Genomic DNA, 17,627 nt, shown 5'->3' on the forward strand with positions numbered 1-17,627 from the left:
AGAAAGAAAGAAAGGAGGGAGGAAGAAAGTGAGCGAGAGAGAGAGAGGGAGGGAGAAAGAAAGAAAGAAAGGAGGGAGGAAATGAGTGAGAGAGAGAGAGAGGGAGGGAGAGAGAGAGTGACAGAGAGAGAGAGAGAGAGAGAGAGAGAGAGAGAGAGAGAGAGAGAGCGCTGAAGAAAGACTGAAGGAGCGAGTGAGCGATAGGCTAATCCAAGAATCCTCTCGAGAAGCTGCCGGTCATTTGGATGTTAATGAAAGCTACTTAATGTGAGCGAAGCCACGGCACGTGCTGTTAACTGCACCGGTGCTTATTAAAAACCACTTTAAAACACAGCTTTCAAAAGCTTATGTGAGAGGAATATACTCACATGATGCTATTGTTATTGAGCGATGAAAAAAAAGCCATATAAAACAGTCTCTCTCTCTGTCTCACTGTCTGTCTATGTCTCTCGTCCACAGTCAGAAGGTGATTATTGTTCGTATGTTTGTCTTTAATAACTCTTTCCTCTGCCAGGACAGAGTAATGACAAACAGAGCATTACGTCGCTCTGGTTCTGGCTCTTTCTGAGGGAAACCACATGAGCTCGGATTAAATAATTGGCTCTCTGTAACATTAACTAGATGTAAAAGCATCTGAATTAATCATGCAGCGTTGTGTAAAAGTCACCCTCATTATGACTGTCTGCCTTCACTGCTGCATCATCACAGAGAGACAGACAGACAGCGAGAAGACGCTAGAGCTAAAAACAGAAAGACATCTCAGATAAAAGTGATCATGCAAACCAGGGCCGTTTCTAGGCATAGGCGAGCTAGGCGGTTGCCTAGGGCGCCAGCCACCAGCTGAAGGGGCGCCAATGAGCGCACGTACTGGCACTTTTAGCAGGGTTGTGATAAAGAGTGGCAGGGTCACCCTGAAATATGACTGCTGCCCCCACTGGATCCCCCAACATTATTGGGCTAGAGTAGGCTACTCTCAATCTGACGATACCTGTATGCCACTAGATCAGAGTGCTGTCAATTGCTGCCTGATTGTTGCATGCAAAGTTTGCATTTGGAGCGCTCAATCAAAATGATTTGTCTTAGCCACTAGGGATTGATACATAGGGCTATACAAGCTACTAGTGGCAACACAATGATATTACAGATACTAAATTGTGCAAAATGTTTATCTTAACAGTCAATTTACAAATAATGCATTCAAATTTGTGGAACTCAATTACTATGACAACCAATTTGAATGTGACAAGCAACTGGTGTCTCAAAATAATTATATATATATATATATATATATATATATATAATTTTGGGAGGGAGGGGGCAATAGGGATTTCGCCTAGGGCGTCAAATTGGCTAGAAACGGCCCTGATGCAAACTAATGGATTATATGAATGTGCCTTTAAATGCCAGCAGTTTCATTCAGCTTTGGGGTCAATGACAAACAAGGATGACCGAGATTTGACGAACCGTGGTTCCTAGTGCTTAGTTGTATTAATGTTACATTTAAAACTTAAAAACAAAACAATAACAACAACAAAAACACGTTTAGGTTAAAAATATTATATTAAAATCAATATTATATTGAAATTAATATACATGTTATTATTAATATCAATGTGGTTATTAATAGTAACAATATTACAACTACTTTTTAAGTTTTAATACTACAACTAAGACATTATTATTATTATTATTATTGATGATGATAATTTATTACTATTATTATTATTAGCATTAAAACTTAAAAAATAAACAATAACATAATAATAATATAATAAAGTATTATTATTGTCATTTTTGTTATGTTATTTTTTGTTTTTACATTTCAATACGACTACTACTAATAGTAATACATTATTATTATTATTTTATTCATCATCAGTAATAATAATAATAATGATAATTTATTATTATTATTGGTACTAGTATTAAAACTTAAAGTAGTAGTAGTAGTATTGTTAATATTAATATTAACATTGAAATAATAATAATATGCTAAATTATTATTATTATTATTAGCCGTCCGAATATTATGAATATTGATATTCATGATTATTATAATATTATTATTTTATTTTTAATCATTTAAATTTATTTTTTATTTGATTTTAAAATATCATGATTTTGGGGGGTTTATCACGTGTTTGTGTTTTTATTTTTATAGTCAAAAAATTAATAGATCCATTCATGTCACTGACTCTGTCTTCCTGAAACTCCAGTATTTCTCATGGATTGCATGAATGCATTAAAACATCAAATTATGGCACTATTAATTCTGATGTTGCTGATGGACCTATAGTGAAGATCTGAAGTTTACAATTACATTAAAACTTCATCTGCAGTTTTATTACCCATAAAAGACTTCATAATGTCACTCAAAGCTGCGGATAAAACCAACAGACAACAAGAGACAACAGACAAGGGTTTTGAACACAGCTGAAGGATTTGCTTTCTCTCCTGTCTTTCTATGCACTTGGTGAAATGGAAACAGACTGCAGCGCAATTAAAATGAGAAGTGCTCTGGGTAGATTGTGGAAATCCTCTCTAATATGGGCTTATTATAAAGTCATTATTGTGAATCAGGGGAATGAAGACTAATGTGTCTTCAATCTACAAATGTATAAATCATCGAAACTACTCTCTCTCACACAGAGTGATGGACACTCGGCCGCTCTGACTCTAATTGACACGAGATGAGATGAGACAGATGAGAGAGAGAGACAGAGAAACAAACAGAAAAACTCAAACCGAGCAGATTGGACCAAAACCTGCTGGTTTCTGCACATGAATGATGGGGAAATGAACCAATGAATGAGTGAATAATGAAAGAAAATCCCAATTAATCTAAAGATCTAGAAGAGAAAACTCTGAGAAAGACATTTTAGAGAACACTGAGTTAAAAGCATCAAAGCTTCCCACAAATGCATGCTGCAATTCACTATAACACGGAGCAAAATTAATGTACATTCTGCATGGTTTTGTAAGCTCACCTTACATTACACAAACGCACACATACACCCCGTGACCGCTATAATTTAAAGGGGTCATATGATGCTTTTTTAAAGATCATTATTTTGTGTATTTGGTGTAACAGAATATGTTGACATGCTTTAATGTTCAAAAAACACATTATTTTTAAAATACTGTACATTATTGTAGGTCCTCTATGCCCCGCCTCTCTCAAAGCCCCTCCTTCCGACAAGCGCAGTCTGCTCTGATTGGCCAGCTGACCCAGTGCATTGTGATTGGCCGCAAGCACTCGTCGGAAATGTAACGCCCCTTACCATAATCACCAGCTTCATCTTTCAAAATAAATGTAAAGACAGAGCCATGCACAAATAAATGCACATCCATTTGCATTTGTAGTCTGAATCGAAAAAATATATGAACGCGCTGTTGCATCTTTATTTAACTTTTAAGGCTTATTTTATAAGCCGTTTGATGGGTGCATCAAGGAGTAAAGACCGGTTACAATCACGAAGTGAACGAATCGCGTTTGTGCTGAAGACTCTGGTCATGTGGATGTAAATTTATGCCACGCAGAAACTCTTACAAAGCAAAAACAAACACTCTCCTTCGATCCATGCATCCAGTCAAAGTCACATGCAATCTGAGCCTTAATAAAAATAATAATAACGATATTCATCCATTGGGTATGTTTCGAATAGCACATCAACTACTATTTAAAATATAAAATAAATTTAACAAACACACTCAAATGAATTGAAAAATAAATAAATAAATAAATTAATTAATTAATTAAAATATTTATGTTTAGAATGGCACATCACCTACTATTTATTTTTTTTAAATAAAACATAAAATTCATCCATCGAAATTAATTAAAATAAAAAAAATTATAATGAAAATAAATGAATTAAAATAAATAAAATAAATATTGTTTAGAATGGCACATAACTTACTATTTGAAAAAAATAAATACATAAACATTTATTAGAATAAATAAAATTATTAAAATCTTTGTTTAAAATACCACATCACCTACTATTTAAAAAATAACAATGAAATAAATAAAACAAATTAATTAAAATTAATTAAAATAAATACATTAATGACATTTTGAAAATAAATAAAATAAATAAATTTTTTAAATGAGAAATGATTTAAAATAAATTACTTAAAATGTTTATTTTTAGAACGGCACATTATGCAAAGTCTCTAAACAATATTACAGTTACTCACACACAGTGTTCACTGTATACTGCACATGCAATTGTTCATTCGCATACTAATTCTGCACATTGTGTATAGTATACAAACTAAATCCTGGAGGAAATGAATGAGCAGTATTGCAGCACGACTAGACGATGTTGTTTGATTCTTTATTTACATGGTTTTAGAGCCCGCCTGCTGTGTGCATATTTATAATATATTACACATTCACATTTGCACATTCGCCGTTTATGTTGCCAAACCGTCTTACATCCCTTAATACGCTGATAAACCCAGTTTCTATCTCCTGCAGACTTTACCTCAGTCTGGCGTGCGACTCCAAACCAGCCTAGATTGACTATATTTGTGTTTTTAAAGAACCTCAGGGAGCTCTGCGCTGTACTGAACATTACGCTCTTCATCCAGAACATCCAATCAGAGCGACACCAGCCATAAATCAGAACAATCCCAGATGCCGATATTAATAGAGACGGACTCCCTGCCTTCACTCAATAAACAAACACAGATGGCCCCGGCCACCGAAGCGCCACGAAGCCTTCGAAACGATCCCTCAAACAAACTCTCAGCGCTCAGAGCCGTTCGGTTCTCGCAGGGAGAGCGCTTAAGCTTCGTCGTTAGCATAATACGGGCTGAGAGGGGCTGCTCCAGCTCTGGAAAGCATCCACTCAATTAAAACTCTCAGCGATGGCCCCAAAACGCCTCTGGATGCTGAAAGCGGAGTTTGTTCGGATGGAGGTGTCAGCGAGAGCATCTCATTAAGCCTTCATCTGAGTTTGATTTAATAACATGCTGACTAACTGGACTCAACTCCTCGAGGAAGGTGGAGATGTTACAATCAGTGTCTTACAAACTTTTGATAAATAGATGTATTTGATTATGAGATTATCAGTATCAAAGACTTAGCTTTGCTTTGCGTCAATTAAATTTTTTTTAAAGCATCTTAGTCAATGCATAAAATTAAAATATCATTAGCAAATTTTGTGCACACTAGTTGAAACAGAATGGTTTAGGAGTCTGGGAAAACATCTCGGCACGGTTACTACCAGTCTGCTGTCAATATTACTACTGTATATATATATATATAAACTGTATAAATAATAAAAAAATACAATACAATTATTTACAATAAAATAAACAAAAATAAATAATAATAATACAACAAACAAATAAATAAATGTTTTGATTAACTGATTAACATGCAATTAAACAAGTAATGATAAATAATATAAATAATGAATATAAAGACAGCAAATGTGATGTATGCAAAATTACTGAAATAAAAAAAAATCAGAATATTTTAAAAAATCATTGGATTTTTGATAAGATCCTGTGTCTGACATATGGAGAAACAAGTTATTAGCTGAATTATATTGTTCCTTTTATAAATGTATATAATTACATACGTTTGGGGACTGTTAGATTTTTTTATGGTTTTTGAAAGAAGTCGCTTCTGCTCATCGAGGCTGCATTTATTTGATCAAAAATACAGTAAAAATTGTGAAATATTATTACAATTTAAAATAAATGTTTTCTATGTGAATATCTGTTAAACTGTAATGTATTTCTGTGATGCGCAGCTGTATTTTCAGCATCATTACTCCAGTCTTCAGTGTCACATGATCTTCAGAAATCAGTATAATATGCTGATCTGCTGCTCGAGAAATATTTCTGATTATTATCAATGTTGAAAACAGTTGCGCTGCACAATATTTTTGTCGAAACTGTGATACATTTTATTTTTCAGGATTCACAGATGAATAGAAAGTTCAAAAGAACAGCATTTATTTGAAATAGAAATCTTTTGTAACATTATAAATGTCTTTACTGTCACTTTTGATCAATTTACTGCGTCCTTGATGAATAACTGACCCCAAACATTTGATCTGTAGTGTTTCTCCATTCATAGGTGCTTCAGACTCTTTTTACTCATTTAGTGGTAAAAAATAGCTGTTCTAAATCAAATCATAATCATATTTGTGACAGTTACGACACATTAAACTCATGTAAGATCAACACGTTACACCGCTTCCTGTCACACGTTACACCGCTTCCGTCACACGTTACACCGCTTCCATCACATGTTACACCGCTTCCTGTCACATGTTACACCGCTTCTTGTCGCATGTTACACCACTTCCTGTCACACGTTACACCGCTTCCTGTCACACGTTACACCGCTTCTGGTCACACGTTACACCGCTTCCTGTCACACGTTACACCGTTTCTGGTCACACGTTACACTGCTTCCGGTCACATGTTACACCGCTTCCTGTCACATGTTACACCGCTTCTTGTCGCATGTTACACCACTTCCTGTCACACCGCTTCCTGTCACACGTTACACCGCTTCTGGTCACACGTTACACCGCTTCCTGTCACATGTTACACCGATTCCGTCACATGTTACACCGCTTCCTGTCACATGTTACACTGCTTCTTGTCACATGTTACACCACTTCCTGTCATGTTACACCGCTTCCTGTCACATGTTACACCGCTCATCATCTCATCTTAATCTGTTCCTGCTCGTCAGTCAGCCGCTAACTAGTTCTCCAGCTCAGTTAGTTCCTGCTGTGTTCCTCTGACTGCACTGTCCTCCATCACAGAAGCTTTTCATGTCTAAAATTCAGTTGAAATCAAGGAAAAATAATAAAGTCATGTTTTCATTCATTTAAAATGCCACACCAGGACGTCTGTGAACACTTTTATAAGGAAACTTCAAACAAGCAGCATCGTGGAAACTGCAATCATATTTAGGCAAATTACTTGAGACAACCGCAATAATTGTGCCGTTTCATGAATATAAAAAAACATTGTTATTAAGTCAACAAAGATACTTGAAATTAAGGTTTGTGGGTTTAATCAAACTGCATTATATTATATTATATTATATTATATTATATTATATTATATTATATTTATTTATATTAATTTTCACAGCATTAAAGTAAATCACATATTATATACAATTCTAAATAAAAAATATGATATTTAAATATGATTCATATAATATATAAATATAAATATATTACACAGTACACAAAAATATATTAAGTAAACGCAAACATTTATTTTGTAAGCAATTAATCGATTTAACAGCCCTAGCTGTACATGAACAAAACAGAATTAAATCATTAATCACTAATATATACAGGTGCATCTCAATAAATTAGAATGTCATAGAAAAGTTCATTTATTTCAGTAATTTAACTCAAATTGTGAAACTCGTGTATTAAATAATTTCAATGCACACAGACTGAAGTAGTTTAAGTCTTTGGTTCTTTTAATTGTGATGATCACAATTTGAGTTGAATTACTGAAATAAATGAACTTTTCCACGACATTCTAATTTATTGAGATGCACCTGTATATTATATCATAATTTTTTACAGCATTAAGCTTAATTAAATTAAATCAAATGGGCGTATTTTAATATAATTTTTATTATTATTTTATATTACATACAATTCTAAGTAAAAAAAATTATGTATTAGGCATAGACTGTACGTGACAAACAAAACCGAATTAAATCATTAATCACTAATTATTTGTATAATTAATCTGCAGCACAAAATCATGATTGTGACAGGCCTAATTATATTATTATTATTATATAAAATTATTATTATTATAGGAGGAGTATATCACTGATGTACTGCTCTGCAAACATCAGCTTAACAAATGCTGCTCTGAAAACGAGTCTTTCCCTCATATCTTGTGTTTCTGACATGTTTTGTGGCTGTTCACCCGTTCACTACTGATGCTGAGAGACGAATGCTTCTAATCATTGCTTTAATCACCATCCAAACCCATCCTGAAGAGCAAATTACAGCCTAATGTTAGCACTCTACTTTGAAATATTCATTAATTGATACGTGTACGACTCAACACAAGCTCCCAGACTGGCTGGAAATGAGAGTCACGAAGCACATGCTGGGATTTCTGCAGAGAACTAAATGGATTCAGCGTCACCTTCTAAAAGCACAAATGAGATCGCTTCTGTATCTCAACCACTTCTGCAGGACAACAAACAGATCAAATGGACAGCAAGTCTCACAAATGGTTTCAAACTATACTCATATTTGCCGGCTCCAGTCAAACATCAGAGATCTCAGTATGAAGAGAACCTCCACTCATTTTAGGAGAAACACCAAAGATTGAATCTCAAATGACACATAATTAAGAACTCCAATAAAGGAATAGTTCACCCAAAATACAAAAAGTCATCATAGTCATATTATGTGTAAAAAAAAAATTTGTGTGTACATTAGATTATAGAAGTGTTAAAAGAAATGCACATTAATAATAATAATAATAATAATAATTATTATTATTATTAATTTTTGTGGCAGTGTTGTCGGGCGTTTTTGAAGGTCAGAATTGTTTTGAATTATTAAAAGAAATGTACATTATTATTATTATTATTATTATTATTATTAATAATTTTTGTTCTGGTGTTGTCTGGCATTTTTGAAGGTCAGAAGTCTTTGAGTCCTAATTAAATTATTGTGTATATATATTTTTTTAAATTCAAATAACTGTACAATGATAATAATAATAATAATAATAATAATAATAATAATAATAATAATAATGATAATAACAACAATAATATTTTTTAAATTACATATATTATAATAATTATAATTACTATTATTAATCATTTTTGTGGAGGTGTTGTCTGGCATTTTTGGAGGTCAGAATTGTTTTTAATTATTAAAAGAAATGTACATTATTATTATTATTATTATTATTATTAATAATAATTTTTGTTCTGGTGTTGTCTGGCATTTTTGAAGGTCAGAAGTCTTTGAGTCCTAATTAAATTATTGTGTGTAATATTTTTTAGATTTATTAAAATAAATGCACATTAATAATAATAATAATAATAATAATAATAATAATAATAATAAAAGTATTTTATTTTATTTTATTATTATTATTATTATTATTTTATTTTATAATTTTATAATAATATTTTATATATTATTTTTTAAATTATTTTTTATACATTTTTGTGGCGGTGTTGTCTGGCATTTTTGAAGGTCTGAAGTGCTTGAGACCTAATGTAATTATTGTGTATATTATGTTTTAGAATTATTAAAAGAAATGTAGATTATTATACTATATTATACATTTTCGTGGCAGTGTTGTCTTGCATTTTTGAAGGTCAGAAGTGTTTGAGTCCTAATGTAATTATTGTGAAAAAGTAGAGTTTGAGCATCTCAAATGTCCAGGAAAATAACTACTTACAGTACTTACAGTACTTACAGTACAACAGCAGCGTATACAGGAATACTCTAATGCTCGTAGGCATATAAACATCACATTAGGAATACAGCTGCAATACATTTTTCATGATGCATTTGATGTGCCAAGGGTGAGTAAATAATGAGAGAAACAGAACTATTGCTTTAAGTGACACATAACTGACAACTCATTGAATCTCTTGCACTATGAAACTCACACACCAGCAGTTATGAGCGCTGAATGCGGTTAAAATCAATAAAAACACGTCCTCTCACCTCCTCCCATTGATGAATGTAGCGTATGAGCCGCGAGAGCCGCAGCAGTCGCAGCAGACTGAGGATCTTCGTGAAGCGTACGATCCGCAGAGCGCGCGCCGTCTTGTAGAAATCCGAATCGATGCGTGTCTCCACAATGAGGAAGATGTAGTCCACTGGGATGGAGGAGATGAAGTCCACCACGAACCAAGAGCGCAGATATTTGATCTTGATCTGCTGAGGGTCCAGAATGATCTCCGCGTTGTCCTCCTTTACGATTCCCGTGCGGAAGTTCAGCACCAGGTCCAAGAGGAAGAAGGTGTCGGAAACCACGTTGAAGACGATCCATGGCGGCGTGTGCTCGTCCTTGAAGAAGGTGATGCCGACGGGAATGATGATGAGATTTCCCACCATCAGGAGGAGCATGGTGAGATCCCAGTAAAACCTGGAGGAGAATTACAGCCAGAAGTCAGACTCAGTATCTTTAAAAACCGTCAAATTTAGTGCCAAGTAAAAAGTGTTAATGTCTGTTCCACCAATGCCAGGGTGTTGTGGGCGTTTTCTTCACCCAAAAATAAATATTTGCTGAAAATGTGCTCATTCTAAGGCCATCCGAGATTAGGATGAGTTTGTTTCTTCGTCAGATTTGGAGAAATGTAGCATTGCATCACTTGCTCTGCAGTGTATGGGTGCCGTCAGAATGAGAGTCCAAACAGCTGATAAAACATCACAATAATCCACAGCACTCCAGTCCATCAGTTAACATCTGGAGAAGACAAAAGCTGAAACAAATCCAGCATTCAGACGTTTTTAACTCAAATACATTTAGTCTATAATCCATAATAACGCTTCCTCCAGTGAAAAAGTGCATCTGCTGTTGTCTCTCACATCAAAATCCAGCCACATATGTGTTTAGAGCTGTTTAAACGCTGCTTGATCTGTGCAGATTTCTCTCCTGATTCACACCAGAACACTTTTTCACTGGAGGAAGAGTTATTATGGATTATGGACTCAATGTATTTTAGTTAAAAGCGTCTTAATGTTGGATTTGTTTCATCTTTTGTCTTCTCCAGATGTTAACTGATGGACTGGAGTGCTGTGGATTATTGTGATGTTTTTATCAGCTGTTTGGACTCTCATTCTGACGGCACCCATTCACTGCAGAGACACTGACGCAATGCTACATTTTTCCAAATCTGATGCAGAAACAAATTCATCTACATCTTGGATGGCCTGAGGGTGAGCACATTTTCAGTAAATTTGTATTTTTTGGTGAACTATTCCTTTAACCAACACCAGGGCTCCAGACTAATATTTGAGAGCATTGCAGGAGAGAAACCAGCGCCACTATGTTCTACAGATGGTGGCGCCAGGAGCAGATGTGTAAAATTACTATTGTTTTGCATTAATAAGTGCAGTTACTAATAATATTTCACGTTTATTTCTTGGTAAAGCACTGAGTTTGAGTTGGGAAGCACACAAAATTTACACAGTAATGTGCAAAATATTTTATTTTTATAGAAAACTAATATAATCTACTCTTATTAAATGTATCACTATTCTTCTATAGTATTATACTGAACTGAACGACAACTTCGGTGATTATGATAGGAACGCACTTTGTGTGATTCAGTCGCAAATTGAAGAAAAGTTAGTTTTTCAAGGCACTTTGTGACACAAAAAGTGCAAAACTCTGACAAAATTTGATTTCTTGATGATTTGATATTTTAATAGTGATTTTATAATTTCAAAATATAAAGCAAAAAGTAGAAATGAATGACTAAAAGCCAATAAGTGCTCCTCTGCTGCCATCTACTGGTTATATTGGTGATTTGATGTATTTTATTTTTATTTTACATAAGTGTTTGTTTACCACAAAGTATATTTTGGTCATCCGGTTAAAAATAACATTCAAATTGGATAATTTTTAGAGCTTTAAAGTGCTGGAAATAGTTTTGTGGAATGCTTGAAAGTCACAGAAAAGTGCTTGAATTTCTCTCTCAAAGGGTTGTACAAACCCTGAAATTAATAATGTAAGAACATCCGACTATTTCTGCAACAACACTATGGCTATAGTTAGCGTTACTACTTCTGGTTTTGTGCCTCAGTGCTGTTTGATCTGTTTATAACAGATAATTCTGTGCAGAGTTTGAATGCTTCTCGCTAGATCTCGCAGCCAGTGTTGCCAGATTGGGCGGTTTTGAATTTGAATGTGCGGGTGGACAAAATTTGGGCTGGTTTGGGGTCAGTTTGGCGGTTTTCAAACATCTAAATTGTATAGGGTAATTGGTTAACAAACAAACCCAAGTGTGCATGTAACACACAGCCACTGCAGATTCGGCTGATGCTGATGTTGACGTCGCCTGCCGCACTTTTAGCCGCTGCCAATCACTAGGGATCAGCAGTCACATCACAATGCCACGGTAAGAAGTGCGAGAGTGACTCGACTCTCAAAACGTGAATTATACCTGTGGAGGGAGAGGACACGGAAGCTCTAATATTTTAACTCTGAAATCAGAGCACAATTGAATAATTGAATCAGGATCGAAACTGAATATGGGACTATTCCATGCAGTCCTGCATCAGGCCATCTTTTAAACTGTCCAGATTGGAATATCCTTGAAAGCTGCTGGACTTGATTAGTTTTGACTGTGCAAAGTTCTGTCTTATGTTCTACAATATGTACTTCACAAAAGACGTTCTGTTTGACGTTAGAGTGTGATTTGTTAATTTTTTACTGTCAGATTATCATACAGTATGTGTCAAAGAATGGCACAGTTTTGACTGTCATGGTGTGAAATACCTGCTAACCACATTGCTTTTGCACTTTTTGCATTTAAATTGGATTATTCTGATTGTTGACATTAAAAATGATGCATGTGTTTTTTCAAGGGTATCAGTTAATTTCTTGATTGCAGTATCTGCCTGCATATTTTAGTCATATTTGGTAATTCTCTTTAATGTATTTGCCCTGATTTGATCAGTTTACCTGGGAAATGTATCTATATTTATATTATTGTCATTATTTTGTTTTAAGGAGTTAAAAAGGGTCCTTATCAACCTTGATTGATATGGCAATATTCTATCACATTTTGACAGTTACAGTTTTTGGCGTTGTTTTTTTTTTGGATTGAGCAGCTTTTGGTGAGTTTTGGGCTGAAAATCGTCCATCCAATCTGGCAACACTGCTAAACCTGTTCTGAACTCGGACCAGTTTGCTTCCGCTCAATTATGGGTCCGCGCTGCGCAGCTCAAACGTGGTTTCGTTACGTTTTTGTTTCGTTTGCTGTTTTTTCTGGACATAAAGTACACAAGCATGTGGTAATTTAATTACAAACATGCATCAAAGCGTATACTGTACGTCTGAAATAAAGCACTGTGGGAAAAAAGCCTAGATCAGATCAGCTGGCATAGCTGGTGACCGCTTAAGAAGATTTCATTTCTTGTTACCAGTATACAGTATGTTTAGGATGCTTTCATGCTGGTTTAGCGTTGCTCAATCTGGTTTACGTGCCACAACACTATCTTGACCTCGTTAGTTTTTACTCTGTATATTTGTCTTGTTTTCTAGCACAAATATCTAAACATTCTTAAATCAATTTATTTGAAATGCACAACGGAAGATAAGAAGACAAAAGAAGTTTGAAAATGAGGTTTATGCTTAAAACAAGAATAAATACGTGCCAGTGGGGTCAGAAAAATCAAATCAACTCAAAGGGAAAACAAGTTTATGTTTCTGATCCCACTGGCAGATATTTGCTTCACTTCACTTCATTTTGATAAATTACATATAAAACATGACTTCTAATCTTACGTAATTTTGCATTTTAAATAAATGTATCTTGATTTAAGAATGTTTAGATATTTGTACTAGAAAACGACAAAAATACAAGCACCTTTGCAGTGTAACAGACCAGAATTGCCCATCCAAAATCAGTAAAAGACATTCTTAGAAGCAGATTCAAAAAGTTGCCAAAAAATGCATCGTTCATGCTGATATACAAAATCAGCAGCACATAAATTCATATCCAGCTATTTCATGAGCTCGCATAAATCACATAAAACTGCACATCATCACAATGCATAATTATTCAGAATGCAAATGCACGCACGCACCTTTGTGACTAAGGAAATTCATTTCGGCAATAAATTCAAATTCTTTTCGCTGAGGATTCAGCTTATGAATCGTAAGCAGGATGCACTTGAGATTTCAGCCATGAATTATGTTCAGAAAGTCATGACGCTGAATTCCTCTCCGATCTCCACGGTAAACACTGGAGTTTAATGCATGCAGCGCGACCTCTCCCACCTTCAGGAGTGTGTTTAGTTATAAATTGCACTCTTGGCCCAGTTGGTAATTGAATCTAGATTGGCTCTGTTGTTGGGTGATATATCTTCGTGGCTCTATAGACTGCATAGAGGGAGAAGGTCAGTGTTGTGAACGGCTCATCCGGTTCTGGTTGATTTACCAACCCAAGTTTAGGAAGCCCATAAAAATCCATTGTCGGTGTGAAAGCCAATTTAAAGCAGGCCTGGCAAAGTAAACAAAAGCGGTTTTACACAGTAATGTGCAAAATATTTTATTTTTATAGAAAACTAATATAATCTACTCTTATTAAATGTATCACTATTCTTCTATAGTATTATACTGAACTGAACGACAACTTCGGTGATTATGATAGGAACGCACTTTGTGTGATTCAGTCGCAAATTGAAGAAAAGTTAGTTTTTCAAGGCACTTTGTGACACAAAAAGTGCAAAACTCTGACAAAATTTGATTTCTTGATGATTTGATATTTTAATAGTGATTTTATAATTTCAAAATATAAAGCAAAAAGTAGAAATGAATGACTAAAAGCCAATAAGTGCTCCTCAGCTGCCATCTACTGGTTATATTGGTGATTTGATGTATTTTATTTTTATTTTACATAAGTGTTTGTTTACCACAAAGTATATTTTGGTCATCCGGTTAAAAATAACATTCAAATTGGATAATTTTTAGAGCTTTAAAGTGCTGGAAATAGTTTTGTGGAATGCTTGAAAGTCACAGAAAAGTGCTTGAATTTCTCTCTCAAAGGGTTGTACAAACCCTGAAATTAATAATGTAAGAACATCCGACTATTTCTGCAACAACACTATGGCTATAGTTAGCGTTACTACTTCTGGTTTTGTGCCTCAGTGCTGTTTGATCTGTTTATAACAGATAATTCTGTGCAGAGTTTGAATGCTTCTCGCTAGATCTCGCAGCCAGTGTTGCCAGATTGGGCGGTTTTGAATTTGAATGTGCGGGTGGACAAAATTTGGGCTGGTTTGGGGTCAGTTTGGCGGTTTTCAAACATCTAAATTGTATAGGGTAATTGGTTAACAAACAAACCCAAGTGTGCATGTAACACACAGCCACTGCAGATTCGGCTGATGCTGATGTTGACGTCGCCTGCCGCACTTTTAGCCGCTGCCAATCACTAGGGATCAGCAGTCACATCACAATGCCACGGTAAGAAGTGCGAGAGTGACTCGACTCTCAAAACGTGAATTATACCTGTGGAGGGAGAGGACACGGAAGCTCTAATATTTTAACTCTGAAATCAGAGCACAATTGAATAATTGAATCAGGATCGAAACTGAATATGGGACTATTCCATGCAGTCCTGCATCAGGCCATCTTTTAAACTGTCCAGATTGGAATATCCTTGAAAGCTGCTGGACTTGATTAGTTTTGACTGTGCAAAGTTCTGTCTTATGTTCTACAATATGTACTTCACAAAAGACGTTCTGTTTGACGTTAGAGTGTGATTTGTTAATTTTTTACTGTCAGATTATCATACAGTATGTGTCAAAGAATGGCACAGTTTTGACTGTCATGGTGTGAAATACCTGCTAACCACATTGCTTTTGCACTTTTTGCATTTAAATTGGATTATTCTGATTGTTGACATTAAAAATGATGCATGTGTTTTTTCAAGGGTATCAGTTAATTTCTTGATTGCAGTATCTGCCTGCATATTTTAGTCATATTTGGTAATTCTCTTTAATGTATTTGCCCTGATTTGATCAGTTTACCTGGGAAATGTATCTATATTTATATTATTGTCATTATTTTGTTTTAAGGAGTTAAAAAGGGTCCTTATCAACCTTGATTGATATGGCAATATTCTATCACATTTTGACAGTTACAGTTTTTGGCGTTGTTTTTTTTTTGGATTGAGCAGCTTTTGGTGAGTTTTGGGCTGAAAATCGTCCATCCAATCTGGCAACACTGCTAAACCTGTTCTGAACTCGGACCAGTTTGCTTCCGCTCAATTATGGGTCCGCGCTGCGCAGCTCAAACGTGGTTTCGTTACGTTTTTGGTTCATTTGCTGTTTTTTCTGGACATAAAGTACACAAGCATGTGGTCATTTAATTACAAACATGCATCAAAGCGTATACTGTACGTCTGAAATAAAGCACTGTGGGAAAAAAGCCTAGATCAGATCAGCTGGCATAGCTGGTGACCGCTTAAGAAGATTTCATTTCTTGTTACCAGTATACAGTATGTTTAGGATGCTTTCATGCTGGTTTAGCGTTGCTCAATCTGGTTTACGTGCCACAACACTATCTTGACCTGGTTAGTTTTCACTCTGTATATTTGTCTTGTTTTCTAGCACAAATATCTAAACATTCTTAAATCAATTTATTTGAAATGCACAACGGAAGATAAGAAGACAAAAGAAGTTTGAAAATGAGGTTTATGCTTAAAACAAGAATAAATACGTGCCAGTGGGGTCAGAAAAATCAAATCAACTCAAAGGGAAAACAAGTTTATGTTTCTGATCCCACTGGCAGATATTTGCTTCACTTCACTTCATTTTGATAAATTACATATAAAACATGACTTCTAATCTTACGTAATTTTGCATTTTAAATAAATGTATCTTGATTTAAGAATGTTTAGATATTTGTACTAGAAAACGACAAAAATACAAGCACCTTTGCAGTGTAACAGACCAGAATTGCCCATCCAAAATCAGTAAAAGACATTCTTAGAAGCAGATTCAAAAAGTTGCCAAAAAATGCATCGTTCATGCTGATATACAAAATCAGCAGCACATAAATTCATATCCAGCTATTTCATGAGCTCGCATAAATCACATAAAACTGCACATCATCACAATGCATAATTATTCAGAATGCAAATGCACGCACGCACCTTTGTGACTAAGGAAATTCATTTCGGCAATAAATTCAAATTCTTTTCGCTGAGGATTCAGCTTATGAATCGTAAGCAGGATGCACTTGAGATTTCAGCCATGAATTATGTTCAGAAAGTCATGACGCTGAATTCCTCTCCGATCTCCACGGTAAACACTGGAGTTTAATGCATGCAGCGCGACCTCTCCCACCTTCAGGAGTGTGTTTAGTTATAAATTGCACTCTTGGCCCAGTTGGTAATTGAATCTAGATTGGCTCTGTTGTTGGGTGATATATCCTCGTGGCTCTATAGACTGCATAGAGGGAGAAGGTCAGTGTTGTGAACGGCTCATCCGGTTCTGGTTGATTTACCAACCCAAGTTTAGGAAGCCCATAAAAATCCATTGTCGGTGTGAAAGCCAATTTAAAGCAGGCCTGGCAAAGTAAACAAAAGCGGTTTGATTTGCTGGTATTTGAAGAGATTTTCCACTGAATTCAAACAGCCGTCGTTCATTATTGTTTATTTATTGTTTCTTTTAACAGGAACATTCAGCTATTTGTGGACGAATCATGGCATCTTGAATAAACACTAATTATAGTGGAAATTACACACACACACACACAACTGTCTGTGATGCCTGAGCTGTGATGTGGATGGAATAGAACACACACACACTCACTCACTCACACACACTCACTCACACACACACACACATACACACACACACACACACTCACTCACTCACTCACACACACACACACAC

General features: G+C 35.1%; 1 protein-coding gene across 1 annotated transcript in view; it reads right to left on the bottom strand.

Annotated features, from left to right (window-relative positions):
- hcn4 (hyperpolarization activated cyclic nucleotide-gated potassium channel 4) overlaps positions 1-17,627 on the bottom strand; it is an 86,509-nt gene that overhangs the window by 45,955 nt on the left and 22,927 nt on the right. The window contains exon 2 of the mRNA XM_016235568.1: positions 9,717-10,140. Coding sequence (XP_016091054.1) covers positions 9,717-10,140 — 424 coding nt within the window. The remainder of the gene's footprint in view (positions 1-9,716; positions 10,141-17,627) is intronic.

Source organism: Sinocyclocheilus grahami, unplaced genomic scaffold, assembly GCF_001515645.1.
Source record: "Sinocyclocheilus grahami isolate Dianchi unplaced genomic scaffold, SAMN03320097.WGS_v1.1 scaffold471.1, whole genome shotgun sequence".
Classification (NCBI taxonomy): domain Eukaryota; kingdom Metazoa; phylum Chordata; class Actinopteri; order Cypriniformes; family Cyprinidae; genus Sinocyclocheilus; species Sinocyclocheilus grahami.